The following is a 17,384-nucleotide window of genomic DNA, read 5'->3' on the forward strand; positions in this document are numbered from 1 at the left end:
TTTTTCCCTTGGGGGGGAAAAAATAGAAGGCAAGGCAAGGCATTCAACCCTTCCTTTGCGCCTAGTCTGGAATGGTGTAGGATCACTTGCTTGGGCAGGGGGTTGGGATAGAAGACCTTCAAGCTCCCTTCCAACTCTGTTACTCTGTACATTTGCTCGTTTTCTACAACTGGCAAATAGCCTCCCATACAATCTCTGATCCGCGGGTCATGTGGGTCCATCGACTTGCATTTTGGGTGCCACACTTTCCCACAACGCACCTGGGAAGAGGAGCCCCTGAATGGAGACGGAGCTCCTTAGGAAGGAATGAAAGGCAAGGAAGACTAGATGACCTCCAAGTCCCTTCCAACTGTTACTCTATGTCTATGCCTTGTCCCCCTTTGCACCTAGTGGGAGAAGGAGGGAGGTTTCCTTCCTTCCACGGGGCTGCCTCTGCTGCAGGGAGACCGGCCAGCGAGCAATGAAGAGATGAGGCGCCCGGTCCCGCATCCAAGTCCCCTCCAAACTTCTGGGGAAGCAAGGAGCGGGGATCCCCGATTCTGGGAGGGAGGGAAAGGATCCCGACCTCTCTGGACTCCGCCCGGCCGGGAAAGAGGCGCCTCTCGACCTCCGAAGGAGAACCGGCGCTTCCCGGACCCAAAAACAGCAGCGGATCACGGAGGAAGAAAGGAAGGAGGAAGCAGAGCGTCTCCCCATCCTCCCACCGAGGAAACGGGGGTCGGAAGGGGTGGGAGAAGCCTTCAAGGGGCCACTCTGGGAAGCTCCTCTCGTTCCTCCTTGCCACCCTGTATGGGAGCTGAATTTCAGGGGGTTTGTTGCCCTTTTTCCGATTTGCAGCATTTTGGGCCGGCTGTGCGGATTCTCGCTGTCCGGCAAGGCTGCTCCGGGCAGGCGGGGCTCCTGCTCTCCCTCGGGCCGCCAGGAGGAAGGTAGCCCCGAGTCCCCCCTCGGTGCCAGGAGGGTCCCGGGTGGATGCGTGGCAGGACGGGGAGCCTCCGGGCAAAGCGGGGGGGAGCCTCGCCCCACGGAGGGCAAAATCCTTTAAGGGTTTAAGGGGGGGATTATTGTGTGGATGAAGGAAATACCCGCCTTCTCTGTTCAATTGGGGGTGGAGGGTTTTGTTTGGGGGGCGAAAGAGGTTCAAATTACTTCAGTTGAGTTCATGTTCTCCCAACGGAGAAAAAATCCACTTTCTTTCTGCTTAGTCTAAATAGAGAAGAATTGATATCGTTGCTTTTAATATTTGAATTATTTACTTTTCTTTCTACAAAGCTGAATAGAAGCTGAAAAAAAAAATCATTATTTGCCTCGTTTTGCTCTGAACGAGAGAGAGGATGTGATGTGGCAGCCCCTCGTTGTGGGTTTTATCCACCAGAATAGAGTGGGAAGGGACCTTGGAGGTCTTCTAGTCCACCCCACTCCTCAAGCCGGAGACCCTATACCATTTCGGACTGGTGGCTGTCCATTATTTTCTCAAAAGCTTCCAGCGTTGGAGCACCCACGACTTCTGCAGACCAGTTGCTACACTGGTTAATTGTCCTCATTGTTAGCAAGTTTCTCCTTAATTCCTGGTTGATCTGTTTCCATCCACTATTTCTTGTCCTGCCTCCTGATGCTTTGGACAATAGATTGACTGTCCTCTCTGCAGACTTTAGTTTCCCCTAAATTTTCCCCTAAAAATTGAATCACTGATGCTTGTCTTTTTTCCCTAGGAAATTCTGGGATATTTTCTTCCTGTGGCAGAAATGCTGGATTTTGCCTCTTTTTTAGAAACTATTGAAGACTGCTCTTTTGTGGGCGACTGCATATTCCCTTCCTGAGGGAGAACATGCCAGTTCCAGAGGGGATTCATTGGAGTGGAGTAGGATAGATAGAAGGGGCTTTGCTCTCCGTTGTTGTTTTCTTCTAAAAGTGACAAGCTTCCATCGGTCTTCCTCTTTAGGTTCATACATAGGGTCACTTTTTTAAATGGAAGCTGTTTCTTCCCTATTGTGTTCAAACTGAATTGCTGGCCATGATCAATGTATTTGCATCCACCTTAAAATATTAAGTAAAAATGGGAAGCCATTCTAGGAGGGAGACATATTCAATCTTTAGTTTGTACTCTGTACACAATTAGATCTACCTGGCACATCCCAATCCTAAGGGTGGTGGGAGGCTTTGTAGCTTGTCTCACATCATGTAGCATTACTGCCCTCCCCTCCCACGGAAAAGGAAAAGACGGGGATCATCCCCAGTTCAGGCAGGCAAGTGGGGGCCAACAAGGACTCTGTCAGCCATCCTTCTCATCGTGCTAAGATAAGGGAAGAAGAGGACAGCCACACAGGGAGGATCCCAGCATTGCTTTGATTCTGGGGGGGAGGGAATAGAGGCTTTGGGGGGCCCACCAGGGTTCATAAAGAGGGTCTTCCAGCTATTTGGGCTGTTTAGAGAGCCAAAGAAAATAAATCTTCCTCTCTCCTCCACTTCTTTTTTCTTCATCCTGCAGGTGTCACCAGGAAAACCTTTGGACAAAGTTCTGCTTGCAGGATCCAATCCGGCTCAGCCACCGGGACCGGAGGTTTCATCTTCCAAGCATATGGACTCATGCTGGAGTCCATCCTCCTGCCCATGCTCCAACCTTTTGGCCAAAGTTCTGCTTGTTAGACTTTCCTTGGATAGAAAGCCCTGGAAGTGAGCAGCCCCTGGAAACAATGCAGGGGGTGGAAGACTTTGGCCAAAGGTCCCCTAAGAGGAATAAGGGAGACTCTCTAAGTGCTCCGAAAAGGAAATCCTTTGCTCACCGTCCCTCCTTTTGATCCACCGGAAGCTGCACACGGGGAGTGGATCCCACCTGTGTTTTCTTTGTGGGAGCTCCTTTCCTGGAGTCTGGAGCTTTGCCAAACATCTCCGGAGCCACCCTGGAGTGAAGCCTTACAAATGCAGAGGGTGCGGGGAGCGTTTTGCTAAAGGCTCAGACCTTGGAGCCCATCAGCGAATCCACCAGGGAAGAAAGAGATCTCAGGAATCCTGGAGGCGCTGGGGAAGATTTCCTGGGAGACGGCGTCTTTCTAGGCCTCCCAACAGCCCGACTGAAGAGAAGCCCTGCAAGTGTGAGCAATGTGGGCTCTGCTTTCCTCAAGCCTCACAGCTGCTTAAACATCAGCAAATCCACACCAGAGAGAAACCTTATAAATGTCTCGAGTGTGGGAAATCTTTCCATAATAAACAATTGTTTAGAAAACATGAGAAAATTCACACAGGAAAGAATCCTTATAAATGCTTAGAGTGTGGAAAACATTTCACTCGAAGCTCATCTCTTTGCAAACATAATAAAATGCACACAGAGGAAAGCAAGACGTGCCCAGAATGTGGGAAAAGTTTTTCCACAAAATCATGCTTGCTGCGACATCAAAGAGTTCATACTGGAGAAAGACCCCATCGGTGCCCAGAATGTGGGAAGTGTTTTGGTGAAAAGTCAACCCTAATTCGACATCAGAGACTTCACACAGGGGACAGACCTTATCCATGCCCAGAATGTGAGAAAAGATTTGTGGATTCTTCTGAACTTCGGAGACACCAAAGAAGGCACAGGGGAGAAAAACGTAAGTCTCACAGTGGGGAGAGACCCTATCAGTGCCCAGAATGTGGGAAAAGTTTTTCCAATAAGAGATACCAAATTCGACATCAAAGTATTCACACCGGAGAAAGACCCTATCAGTGCCCAGAATGTGAGAAAAGATTTGTCGATTCTTCTGAACTTCGGAGACACCAAAGGACACACACGACAGAAAAGCTGTATAAATGTAAGGATTGTGATAAATGTTTTTCTTTTAAGGAAGCTCTTTTTCGACATCAGAGTATCCACACCGGGGTGAAGCCCTATATGTGCATCGAGTGTGGAAAATTTTTCCGTACAATACAAATCCTCAGAAAACATGAGAACGTTCACAGAGGGGAAAAAAAGTTCAAGTGTTTAGACTGTGGGAAAGCATTTAGTTGCCAATCAAACCTTAGAAGTCACTGCCAAGCCCATATGGGTGAGAAACACCACAAATGCTCAGTGTGTGACAAATCTTTTACCCGGAAAGGTGCACTTTTGAAGCATCAGATAATCCACTTAGAGATGCAATATAAATGTCCGGAGTGTGAGAAAACTTTTCGTTGCAAACATTATCTTAGAAAACATGAGAGGCGTCACAAAGGAGAGGATGTGCAGAAAAATGAAAAGTGTCCTGAATGTGGGAAGTGTTTTGATCAAAAGTCAAACCTAATTCGACATCAGAGAATTCACACTGGAGAAAAACCCCATCAGTGCTCAGAATGTGGGAAATGTTTTGGCTACAAGGAAAGTCTATTTCGACATCAGAAACTTCACACTGGAGAGAGACCCTATCAATGCCCAGAATGTAAGAAAACATTTGTGCTGTCTGCTGAACTTCGGAAGCATCAGAAGAGGCACACAGGAGAGAGGTCCTGTAAATGTGGGGAGTGTGGGAAAGGTTTTCTCACAGCAACACTGCTTCGGGTACATATGCAGGAGTCACACCTAATTCAATATGAGAAACTTTACACCAGAGAAAGACCCCATCAGTGCTCAGAATGTGGGAAATGTTTTTTTGAAAAGTCACATCTAATGCGACATCAGAAGCTTCACACCGGAGAAAGACCTCATCAGTGCTCAGAATGTGGAAAATGTTTTATTCAAAATTCATACCTAATTCAACATCAGAAACTTCACACCGGGGAAAGACCCCATCAGTGCCCAGAATGTGGGAGATGTTTTACCTATAAGTCACACCTAAATCGACATCAGAAACTTCACACTGGAGATAGACCTTTTCAATGCCCAGAATGTGGGAAACGATTTGTGGAGTCTGCTGAACTTCGGAGGCATCGGAAGGGGCACACAGGAGAGAGACCCTATAAATGTGGGGAGTGTGGGAAAGGTTTTCTCACAGCAACTCTGCTTCGGGTTCATCAGAGAATCCACACGGGGGAGAAGCCATACCTGTGTGTGGAGTGTGGGAAATTTTTTTCCCAGCAACAACACCTTAGAAGGCATCAAAAGGTCCATGTGAGAATGAAGCCATAGAGATGCACATAGTGCGGTAAAGGTTCACTCAAAAGCGAGACACCAGAAAACTCACATTGAAAAAGTCCTAATAGGCCCTGATGGTTAGAGGTTTTTTATAGTTGTTCCACTCTTAGAAGTTATATAAAAGGTCATAAAGGGGACGGGGGGATTAGAAACTCTCAGATCGTGGAAGAGCATTTTCTTATCAACCATCGCTTAAAAATCACACTCTAATCCAAATAGCAAAGATGCATTTTAAATCTTTGAAGTGTGATGTATGGTTTGTTTGGAAAAATACTCTTTCAGCATCAGTGAATTCTTACTGGAGAGAAACTTTTATCAAGGCTTAGAATATGGCAGAGATTTTTATCTGATCATCAGATCTTCAGGTGCCCATAAAAAATCCACACAGGAGGAAAACCTTACAAGGTGTATTACAAGGGAATACTTTTCCTTGCCCATTGGAACATCTTCCCTCCTGGAGATTGTCCATTAAAATGGCCTCCTGGAGATTTTCTTTGCCAAGTTAAATTTTGTTATAATTTTTAAAATTTTTAATTCTAAGATGTGAAAATCAGACGTGAGTGTGAAAATCTAATATGTAATGTGAGATTGTTTGGAAGTGTATGAAGACTCCTGCCTTGGGCAGGGAAGGTAGGACTAGAAGACTATAGTTCTGTTATTCTCTTGTAGGTTCCTTTTCACCCTATGATTTTAAGAATTTAAAAAGAAAAAGAGAGATGCATGAAAAGCAAAAGTGCTGACAAAAGAGGGGAAACCAAATTTTCTGCTAAAACCTTGCAAACCACCAAAAGTCTCTCTTTAGTTGGGCAGGATTAACAAATCTGGAAAATAAATAGAAACATGGGATGTGTATCCTAGAGCACAGCAGAAGCCCCGAGGTAAGAAGGACTTTGATGATAATTTTGTGGTGATTTTAAAAGGCCTTTTGGAAGAGATCAAAATATTTATGGAAACATTGATTTTTAGTGCATTAGCTGGTTTTAAAACCGATAGCTAAAAGAGGATTTTTAAATGGGAAGGGTATGGCTTTTTTATGGTTCACCTTCGACAATAGAAGAAGTAGGCAATGCCCCAAAACCCAAAGTTTCAGCACAAGAAACATTTTATGGAAAAGAAAGAGGAGACCGCAATAAATGGATAAAGTGTTTTTCCCTTTTTGTCTCATTTCTTTGAACCGCTTTTCCCCATCAATTTGTCAATATAGCTAGTCGACTCAAAAACAGTTCATTTAGTGACCGTTTGAAGTTAAATGGCACTGAAAAATGTAACTGATGACCATGTCTCAACATCCCCAAGGTCACGTAATCCAAATTCAGCTGCTTGATCACTGACTCACATTTGTGACGGTCACAGTGTTCCATTGTCACCTGATCCCCTTTTGCGACCTTTTGACAAGCAAAGTCAAGGGGGAAGCCAGATTCATTTAATAACCCTGTGACCAGCTAAACAACTGCAGTGATTCACTTAACAACTGTGGCAAGACAGGTCGTAAAATGGGGAAAACTCACGTAACGGGTGTTTCACTTCACAATGGAAATTTTGGGTTCAATGGTGGTCGTAAGTAGAGGACTACCTATAGATAAGTTGAGAGTTCTTAGGAGAGGAAGATGGAGAATACAAGGGGAAGTCAAATGAATGTGGAGATGTTTTGTTGAAAAGTCACACCTAATGTGACATCGGAGACTTCAGAGACTGGAGTCGGACCCTATGAATGGCCAGAATGTGAGAAAAGATTTGTGGAGTCTGCTGAACTTTCGAGACACCAGAAGGGGCCCACGGGGCAAACCATGATGAAAGCAAGGCTTATGGAATGTTCTTTCCTGGTGTTCTGAGGTGCACAATATGGGACAGTTGTGGCCTTTTTTTTTTTTTTTTTTACAATTGGTCATCCCATGCAACCTCTGATCCATGAGTGTCACGTGGCTCCATCTACTTGTGGTTTGCACCTCCTGTTGCTGCACTTTAGCTCAATGTACCTGGGAAGAGGAGCCCAAGTGGGAACAGAGCTCCTTGGGGGGAGAAAATAGAAGGCAAGGCAGGGAATTCAACCCTTCCTTTGCGCCTAGTCTGGAATGGTGTAGGATCACTTGCTTGGGCAGGGGGTTGGGATAGAAGACCTTCAAGCTCCCTTCCAACTCTGTTACTCTGTACATTTGCTCGTTTTCTACAACTGGCAAATAGCCTCCCATACAACCTCTGATCCACGGGTCATGTGGGTCCATCTACTTGCATTTTGGGTGCCACACTTTCCCACAACGCACCTGGGAAGAGGAGCCCCTGAATGGAGACGGAGCTCCTTAGGAAGGAATGAAAGGCAAGGAAGACTAGATGACCTCCAAGTCCCTTCCAACTGTTGCTCTATGCCTATGCCTTGTCCCCCTTTGCACCTAGTGGGAGAAGGAGGGAGGTTTCCTTCCTTCCACGGGGCTGCGTCTGCTGCAAGGAGACCGGCCAGCGAGCAATGAAGAGAAGAGGCGACCGGTCCCGCATCCAAGTCCCCTCCAAACTTCGGGGGAAGCAAGGAGCGGGGATCCCCGATCGCCTCTTCCCAATTCTGGGAGGGAGGGAAAGGATCCCGACCTCTCTGGACTCCGCCCGGCCGGGAAAGAGGCGCCTCTCGACCTCCGAAGGAGAACCGGCGCTTCCCGGACCCAAAAACAGCAGCGGATCACGGAGGAAGAAAGGAAGGAGGAAGCAGAGCGTCTCCCCATCCTCCCACCGAGGAAACGGGGGTCGGAAGGGGTGGGGAGAAGCCTTCAAGGGGCCACTCTAGGAAGCTCCTCTCGTTCCTCCTTGCCACCCTGTATGGGAGCTGAATTTCAGGGGGGTTTGTTGCCCCTTTTTCCCAATTGCAGCATTTTCGGGCGGCTGTGCGGATTCTCGCTGTCCGGCAAGGCTGCTCCGGGCAGGCGGGGCTCCTGCTCTCCCTCGGGCCGCCAGGAGGAAGGTAGCCCCGAGTCCCCCCTCGGTGCCAGGAGGGTCCCGGGTGGATGCGGGGCAGGACGGGGAGCCTCTGGGCAAAGCGGGGGGAAGCCTCGCCCCACGGAGGGCAAAGGGGGCTTTTCCTTGAAGGGTTTAAGGGGGATTTGGAGTAATAGAAAGAAATACGGGTGTTGTCTCCTTAATTAGGTGGAGAAAAAGGGCCAATTTGCTTGAACTGAGCTCATGTTCTGCCAACGCAGAAAAGATATTTCTGTTTGATCTAAATAGAACAAGAAATGAAGATTTTATATATATTTATATTTTAATATTGTAATTGCTTTTGTTTGGCAAAGTTGGGTAGAAGCTCTAAAACGCTCACCCCCTCACCCCATTCCTTTTGCTTTGAAGAGGCTGTGATATGGCAGCCCCTTGTTGGTGGGTTTTATAAATCAGAATAGAGCTGGTAAGGACCTTGGAGGTCTTCTAGATCCTATACCATTTCAGTCGGGTTTGTCCATTCTTTTTTTTTTTTCTTGAAAAAAACTCCAGACTTGGAGCACCCACAAGTTCTGTAGACCAGTTGCTACACTTATTAATTGTTCCCGTTAGGAAGTTCCTCCTTAATTCCAAGTTGTTTCTCTCCTTGATTTTTTTTCCATTCATTATTTCTTGTCCTGTCTTCTGGAGGTTCGGAAAATAGGTTGACTTCCTCTTCTTTGGGGCAGCCCCTCAAATACTGGAATACTGCTATTCTGTCACCCCTAATCCTTCTTTTGTCTGGGCCAGGGGTGTCAAACTCAATTTCATTGAGAGAGTTTTGTTTGACCTCGGAGGGCCAGAGGTTGGGGTGGAGGGTGGCCATAGTCACAGGACTCATGGGGGGTGGGGCACCTGTGGTGGCCAAGTGCTAAGGCAGGACTTCCCCGAGACCCTCCCTCACTCTCATTACACAGTTAATTCTCGGGTTACTAATATAATAGAGCCTGCCAATTACATTTGTAATCCGAGGATTAATTTGATTGAATCATGTTAAATGAACATGATCACTCCCTGCTTTCCCCAATGCATTTGTTAATCGAATGCGCAGGTCATTAAATGCAAATGAGGTATCTCAGGCTGGGGAAGAGCATGGGGGTCTAGTGCTGGAGCAGGCCATCCAAGGCCTCCCCCAATCCACTGAGGTACCTCATTGCCAGTCAGCAGGAAATAGGAGGCTGCTAGTTCCCAGCCAGACTCGGCCCAAACTAAAATTGCAGGTCCTCATGGCAGAGAAGCCAGTCTTTTATTCAGATGGGGAAAGCTGTTTTCCTTACATCTCACGTTCTTACAGCTTCCCTGGCTTCCGAATAAAAGACTTTGGCTTCTCTGCCACATGGGTCAGCGTCTTCTGGAGCTCTTCAAAAGGTAAGTACAGTAAAATCATGGGAAATGGGGTGGGGAGGAGTAAGTGGAATTCTGGATGCTAGGAAAGCAAGCACAGTCTGTGGAGAGGACCAAACAGTCTTGGAGGACCAGACCCAGCCCATGGAGGCTCCATTTTGGCTTGTAACAGGCTGGCGGAGCCCTCTGGAGACACCCCCCCCGCCAACGCCCCTATTTGGCTGGCAGAGTGCTGCAGGAGGAAGACCAGGCTTAAAACGAGGTGCATGTTTCCTAGCGGAAGCACCGCAGACCATTTGCTATTTCCAGGCCAGCTCTGTGGGCGAGATTTAAGCACCCCGTGGGCCTTGACTTTGACATCCCTGCTCTAGACTAACCGTGCTTGTCAAAGAACTAAATAAGATTGGTTTGGCGTGATCTGTTTTTAACAAACCTGTGCTGGCTTTTAGTTATAACATTGTTTCTAGATGTTTGCAGATCTGTGTTTTTATTATCTGTTCCAGTATCTTCCCAGGCATTGATGTTAGGCTGATTGGTTTGTAGTTTCCCAGATCTCTTTTTTTTATCCTTTCTTGAAAATGGGAACCACTTCTGCTCTTTTCAGATTCATTGTTGAGTCATTGGTCTCCACGTGCAGGAGAAGAATGGGATAGTACTTCATGGGTTTGATTATTTCTGTTGCATCTTTTATTTTTTGCTTCAGGGAGATAACATACCTGCCTAGATTGACTATCTGCTCTGCAGACTATAGTTTCTGTTCTCCTAATTGAGTCGCCTATTACCGATACTCACCTTTTTTTTGCTAGAGAACTCTGGGATTTCTTCCCATCCCAGAAATGCTGGGTTTTGCCTTGAAACTATCGAAGACTGCCCTCTTGTGGGTGACTGCATATTTCTTTCCAGAGGGGAACAATCAACATGAAAGCGATTGTTCAGTTCCAGAGGGGCTTCATTGGAGTGGAGTAGGATACATAGAAGGGGCTTTGCTCTTGGTTGTTGTTTTCTTCAAAAAGTGATAGGCTTCCTTTGGTCATTCTCTTTAGGTTCATATAAAGCAAAGGTGTAAAACTCGCCACGTCACTTTGCCGTCACATGACGTTTCACAGTGTTTTTCCCTTTCGCGAAGCTGGGGGTGATGTAACCTGTGTGTCATGTATCCAGCTTGCAAGTCCCCAGTTTAACACCCCTGATATATATAGTCAAGTTTTTAAATAAAAGCTGTTTGTTCCCTATTGTGTTCAGCGTGGGTGTATTGAATTTCTTCTTTAGATTTTAAGAAGCTCTTTACAAATTACTGGCAAGTGGTAGAGTAAGCCTACTAGGAGAGAAATGGAGGGAAAAGAAAGGAAGAATGAACAGAGTTGTAAATGACAGAAGGAGAAAGAGGGAGCTGAGGGGGGACAGGAAGAGGAGGAGATTCAGGATGGTCAGTGGCCTTGACCAGGACAGCCTCAGAGATCTCAATGGAACTGAAAAGGGTTGGGTATGACAGTGAAGAAAAAAACCATGTCAATACTATAATATTGCCAACCCATAAAAGGCTGTGTGGTAAAATTCGATTTTGCTCCAAGGACACTTCTCCAAAGTGGGGCCCAGACATTATACAACCTCAGCCCAGACATTATACAACCCTCAGCTAAACTATTATTATTTTAACCATGGTTTCTGGTGCTTCTCCCATTAATAAAGTGACTCCAGCATTTGGCTGGATGCAACAACTGAAGCCAAAAGAAAATGTTTGAAGAGAGATTCCAAAATCTGACCTGGTCAGCTAGGACGATCTTGTGGAAATGTTGGGAAAATATGCCATCAGCCTCCCTTTCAGGAAACGGGGGGGGGTGTCTCACTTGACCCTCAACATGAGCCATTGGTGACCCCGATGGATGTTTTTACATCCTTCCTCAGCTAGAAAGCAACAATAGGAAGCCATTCTTGGAATAGCCCATATTATAGTCTCTGGTGGCCCAAAGAACTGTGTTCATGAATAGCAACATTGGTTGTACTCTGTACACAGTTAGATCTAGCTGAAACATATAAATCCTATGGGAAGGGAGTCCTTGTAGAATGTCTCATGTCATGTAGAATCACCTTGCCCACTACTGGGCAAAAAGGAAAAGGCAGGGATCATCCCCAGTTCAGGCAGGCAGGGACTCTCTGCCATCCCACTCTTTCTGCTAAGAAGAGGGAAGGGGAGGTCAGCTCCAAACGGGGGATCCCAGCATGGCTTTGATTCTGCAGGGAGGGAATAGAGGCTTTGGAGGGGGGGGGGGTGTCCTCCAGGGTTCATATAGCTGGCTCTTCCTGCTATTGTTTGGGCTACTTGGCTATTCACTTCTTTTTTCTTCATCCTACAGGTGCCACCAGGAAAACCTTTGGACAAAGTTCTGATTGCAGGATCCAATCCGGCTCAGTCACCGGGACCGGAGGTTTAGTCTTCCAAGCATATGGACTCGTGCTGGAGCCCATCCTCCTACACATCCTCCAACTTTTTGGCCAAAGTTCTGCTTGTTAGACTATCCTCAGATAGAAAACCCTAGAAGTGAGCAGCCCCGGGAAACAATGCAGAGGGTGGAAGCCTTTGGCCAAAGGTCCCTTCAGAGGAATCAGGGGAGACTCTCTAAGTGCTCCGAGTGCGGGAAATCCTTTGCTCACCGGTCCCTCCTTTTGATCCACCGGAAGCTGCACACAGGGAGTGGATCCCACCTGTGTTTTCTTTGTGGGAGCTCCTTTCCTGGAGTCTGGAGCTTTGCCAAACATCTCCGGAGCCACCCTGGAGTGAAGCCTTACAAATGCGGAGGGTGCGGGGAGCGTTTTGCTAAAGGCTCGGACCTTGGAGCCCATCAGCGAATCCACCAGGGAAGAAGGTCTCAGGAATCCTGGAGGCGCTGGGGAAGATTTCCTGGGAGACGGCGTCTTTCTAGGCCTCCCAACAGCCCGACTGAAGAGAAGCCCTGCAAGTGTGAGCAATGTGGGCTCTGCTTTCCTCAAGCCTCACAGCTGCTTAAACATCAGCAAATCCACACCAGAGAGAAACCTTATCAATGTCTGGAGTGTGGGAAATCTTTCCGTAATAAACAATTGTTTAGAAAACATGCGAAAATTCACACAGGAAAGAATCCTTATAAATGCTTAGAGTGTGGAAAACGTTTCACTCGAAGCTCATCTCTTTGCAAACATAATAAAACGCACACAGAGGAGAGCAAAACGTGCCCAGAATGTGGAAAAACTTTTTCCACAAAATCATGCTTGCTGCGACATCAAAGAGTTCATACTGGAGAAAGACCCCATCGGTGCCCAGAATGTGGGAAGTGTTTTGGTCAAAAGTCAACCCTAATTCGACATCAGAGACTTCACACTGGGGACAGACCTTATCCATGCCCAGAATGTGAGAAAAGATTTGTGGATACTTCTGAACTTCGGAGACACCAAAGAAGGCACAGGGGAGAAAAACGTAAGTCTCACAGTGGGGAGAGACCCTATCAGTGCCCAGAATGTGGGAAAAGTTTTTCCAATAAGATATACCAAATTCGACATCAAAGTATTCACACTGGAGAAAGACCCTATCAGTGCCCAGAATGTGAGAAAAGATTTGTCGATTCTTCTCAACTTCAAAGACACCAAAGGACACACACGACAGAAAAGCTGTATAAATGTAAGGATTGTGATAAATGTTTTTCTTTTAAGGAAGCTCTTTTTCGACATCAGAGTATCCATACAGGGGTGAAGCCCTATATGTGCGTCGAGTGTGGAAGATTTTTCCGTACAATACAAATCCTCAGAAAACATGAGAACGTTCACAGAGGGGAAAAAAAGTTCAAATGTTTAGACTGTGGGAAAGCATTTAGTTGTCAATCAAGCCTTAGAAGTCACTGCCAAGCCCATATGGGTGAGAAACACCACAAATGCTCAGTGTGTGACAAATCTTTTACCCGGAAAGGTGCACTTTTGAAGCATCAGACAATCCACTTAGAGCTGCAATATAAATGTCCGGAGTGTGAGAAAACTTTTCGTTGCAAATATTCTCTTAGCAAACATGAGAGGCTTCACAAAGGAGAGCAACCGTTCAAATGTGTGCAGAAAAATGAAAAGTGTCCTGAATGTGGGAAGTGTTTTGATCAAAAGTCAAACCTAATTCGACATCAGAGAATTCACACTGGAGAAAAACCCCATCAGTGCTCAGAATGTGGGAAATGTTTTGGCTACAAGGAAAGTCTATTTCGACATCAGAAACTTCACACTGGAGAGAGACCCTATCAATGCCCAGAATGTCAGAAAACATTTGTGCTGTCTGCTGAACTTCGGAAGCATCAGAAGAGGCACACAGGAGAGAGGTCCTGTAAATGTGGGGAGTGTGGGAAAGGTTTTCTCACAGCAACACTGCTTCGGGTTCATATGCAGGAGTCACACCTAATTCAATATGAGAAACTTTACACCAGAGAAAGACCCCATCAGTGCTCAGAATGTGGGAAATGTTTTTTTGAAAAGTCACATCTAATGCGACATCAGAAGCTTCACACCGGAGAAAGACCCCATCAGTGCTCAGAATGTGGAAAATGTTTTATTCAAAATTCATACCTAATTCAACATCAGAAACTTCACACCGGGGAAAGACCCCATCAGTGCCCAGAATGTGGGAGATGTTTTACCTATAAGTCACACCTAAATCGACATCAGAAACTTCACACTGGAGACAGACCTTTTCAATGCCCAGAATGTGGGAAACGATTTGTGGAGTCTGCTGAACTTCGGAGGCATCGGAAGGGGCACACAGGAGAGAGACCCTATAAATGTGGGGAGTGTGGGAAAGGTTTTCTCACAGCAACTCTGCTTCGGGTTCATCAGAGAATCCACACGGGGGAGAAGCCATACCTGTGTGTGGAGTGTGGGAAATGTTTTTCCCGGCAACAACACCTTGGAAGACATCAAAAGGTCCATGTGAGAATGAAGCCATAGAGATGCACATAGTGCGGTAAAGATTCACTCAAAAGCGAGACACCAGAAAACTCACATTGAAATAGGCCCTGATGGTTAGAGGTTTTTTATAGTTGTTCCACTCTTAGAAGTTATATAAAAGTTCATAAAGGGGACGGGGGGATTAGAAACTCTCAGATCGTGGAAGAGCATTTTCTTATCAACCATCGCTTAAAAATCACACTCTAATCCAAATAGCAAAGATGCACTTTAAATCTTTGAAGTGTGATGTATGGTTTGTCTGGAAAAATACTCTTTCAGCATCAGTGAATTCTTACTGGAGAGAAACTTTTATCAAGGCTTAGAACATGGCAGAGATTTTTATCTGATCATCAGATCTTCAGGTGCGCATAAAAAATCCACACAGGAGGAAAACCTTACAAGGTGTATAACAAGATAATACTTTTCCTTGCCCATTGGAACATTTTCCCTCCTGGAGATTGTCCATTAAAATGGCCTCCTGGAGATTTTCTTTGCCAAGTTAAATTTTGTTGTAATTTTTTAAAATTTTAATTCTAAGATGTGAAAATCGGATGCGAGTGTGAAAATGTAATATCTAATGTGAAATTGTCTGGGATCATATGAAGACTCCTGCCTTGGGCAGGAAAGGTAGGACTAGCAGACTACGGCTCTTGTTCTGTTGTCGGTCACTTCTAGCCCTATGATTCTAAGAATTTAAAAAGAAAAAGAGACATGGATGAAAAGCAAAAGTGCTGACATAAGAGGGGTAAAATTTTAATTCTGTGATGTGAAAATATGAGTGTGAATATCTAATATATAATGTAAAATTATCTGGAAGTGTATGAAGACTCAAAAGTGCGGACAAAAGGGGGGAAACTAAGGTTTCTGCTAAAATCTTGCAAGCCACCAAAAGTCTTTGGTTGGGCAGGATTAAAAAATAGAAACAGGATATATATCCCAGAGCCCAACAAAAGCCCGGAGGTAAGAAGGACTTTGCTGATAACTTTGTGCTAATTTTAAAAGGCCTTTTGGAAGAGATCGAAATATTAATGGAAACATTAACAGATTTTTAGTGCATTAGTTGGTTTTAAAACCAATAGCTAAAAGAGGATTTTTAAATGGGAAGGGTACGGCTTTTTTATGGTTCACCTTCGACAATAGAAAAAGTAGGCAATGCCCCAAAACCCAAAGTTTCAGCAGAAGAAGCATTTTATGGAAAAGAGGAGATCGTAATAAATGGATAGTGTGATATCCTGCTGTCTTTCACTTTTTGTCTCATTTCTTTGAGCCGCTTTTCCCCATCAATTTGTCAATGCAGCTAGTGGACTCAATCAATAGTTCATTTAGTGACCATTTGAAGTTACACTGGCACTGAAAGAAGTGACTGATGACCATGTCTCAGCATCCCCAAGGTCACGTGATCCAAATTCAGCTGCTTGACCACTGACTCACATTTGTGACGGCCGCAGTGTCCCAGGGTCACCTGACCCCCTTTTGCAACCTTTTGACAAGCAAAGTCAAGGGGGGAGCCAGATTCACTTAACCCTGTGACCAGCTAAACAACTGCAGTGATTCACTTAACAACTGTGGCAAGAAAGGTCGTAAAATGGGGAAAACCCACTTAACAGGTGTTTCACTTACTGTAAATTTTGGGCTCAATGGTGGTCGTAAGTAAAGGACTACCTATAGATGATAAATTGAGAGCCCTTAGAAGAAGAAGGTGGTGAATACAAGGAATGTGGAGATGTTTTGTTGAAAAGTCACACCTAATGGGACACCAGAGACCTCACACCGGAGTCAGACCTTATCCGTGTCCAGAATGTGAGAAAAGATTTGTGGAGTCTGCTGAACTTTGGAGACCCCAGAAGAGGCACACAGGAAAGAGGCCCTATGAATGTGGGGAGTGTGGAAAAAATTTTTTATCACAGCAACAGAGCCATGGCTTCATCAGAAAATACTGGGGGGAGAAGCCCTATAAATATGGGGAGTGTGGGAAAAGTTTTACCCAAAATCAAAACCTTCGAAATCATCAAAAGGTCCATAGAGGAATACAATAGAGATGCATAGAATGCAAGAAAGTTTTGCTCAAAACTCGACACATCAGGAAAATCACATGGTTCAAAAGCCCCAGTTATGCCCTGATGGGGGAACAATTTTTCATAGTGGATCAATCCCTGGAAGTCATATAAAAGATTGTAAGCTTGGTTAAATTTTAGAAAAACATAAGGTACAAGAAAACAAAGGAGAGAGAACAAAAAAAGCAAGGGGAGAGAGGGAAAATAAAAATAATAGGGTGCAGACAAAAAGGGGAAAAAGCTATAGAGAAAAAGTAACCTCCAACTTCCTTCACTACAGGTGAAAGCCTAATTCTCAATTACTCTTTGAATTAGAATAAACCATAACAAACAGTACATTTATCATTATAAAGATGTATAAACATAAAACCTGAGGTTTAAATTTCATTTCTTTCAGTTGCAAGCAAACCCAAGAGTGGTTTCCAAGTAGAAGGAAATGTAGAAAAGTTTCCTTTACCCCAAGTAGTCAACTTTCTCATCCATTCTTCCATTCTGGGTATATGTGAGTCCTTCCATCTGTGTGTGAAGAGAGCCCTGCTGCTGTTGCCAGATAGAAAAATTAAGTTCCACAGTTTCTTCTCTCTAGTCCTCCTATCAAATGTAGAAGCCTCTGGTTCAAGTGTAAATTCAGGATACCAAAAATATGTTGAGACAACTAAGGGTGCAGGGAAGAGCAACAAACGTAAGTAGGGGACTGGAGGCTATTGCATAAGAGGAATGGTTGTAGGAGCTGGTTATGTCTGGTCAGAGTGGCTCAGTGGCTCCCAAAAGGAGAGTTTTCAACCATGCCTGGGCAAAAGTTCTGGAAAGAAATCTACAGTATCCAATATTTCATTCTTCTAGGAGAGCAATGGGTGCTAAATTCCTACAATTCTGTACCGTCTGCCAAATGGTAATCGTTCAAAAAAAAAAGGGGGTGCCCAGGATGAGATGGATCTTTTAAGAATGTTTTGAACTTTCTTAAGGCAGCAGGAGCTATAAAGCTTTTCCAAAGA

General features: G+C 45.2%; 2 protein-coding genes across 3 annotated transcripts in view; both read left to right on the forward strand.

Moving 5' to 3' along the window:
• LOC113432319 (uncharacterized) overlaps positions 1 to 6,226 on the forward strand; it is a 46,464-nt gene extending 40,238 nt beyond the window's left edge. The window contains 2 exon segments of the mRNA XM_087952901.1: positions 2,489 to 2,784; positions 2,787 to 6,226. Of these exon segments, the coding sequence (XP_087809027.1) occupies positions 2,489 to 2,784; positions 2,787 to 5,074 (2,584 nt within the window). The 3' untranslated portion in view covers positions 5,075 to 6,226.
• A 1,666-nt stretch (positions 6,227 to 7,892) lies between these two features.
• Positions 7,893 to 17,384, forward strand: part of LOC113431302 (uncharacterized) — a 37,814-nt gene continuing 28,322 nt past the window's right edge. The window contains exons 1-2 of one of the 2 annotated variants that reach the window (XR_015747029.1): positions 7,893 to 8,027; positions 11,737 to 14,455. Coding sequence is in view for 1 of the 2 variants with exons in the window: in XM_087952926.1 (XP_087809052.1) it covers positions 11,942 to 14,335 (2,394 nt within the window). In the remaining variant the exon portion in view is untranslated. Of the gene's footprint in view, positions 8,028 to 11,736; positions 15,581 to 17,384 lie in introns of those variants that run through there. The other variant, XM_087952926.1, reaches the window with a different exon arrangement.

This window comes from Notechis scutatus, chromosome 2, assembly GCF_049901735.1.
Source record: "Notechis scutatus isolate UNSWTSFEM ecotype Mainland chromosome 2, rNotScu1.2, whole genome shotgun sequence".
Lineage (NCBI taxonomy): Eukaryota > Metazoa > Chordata > Lepidosauria > Squamata > Elapidae > Notechis > Notechis scutatus.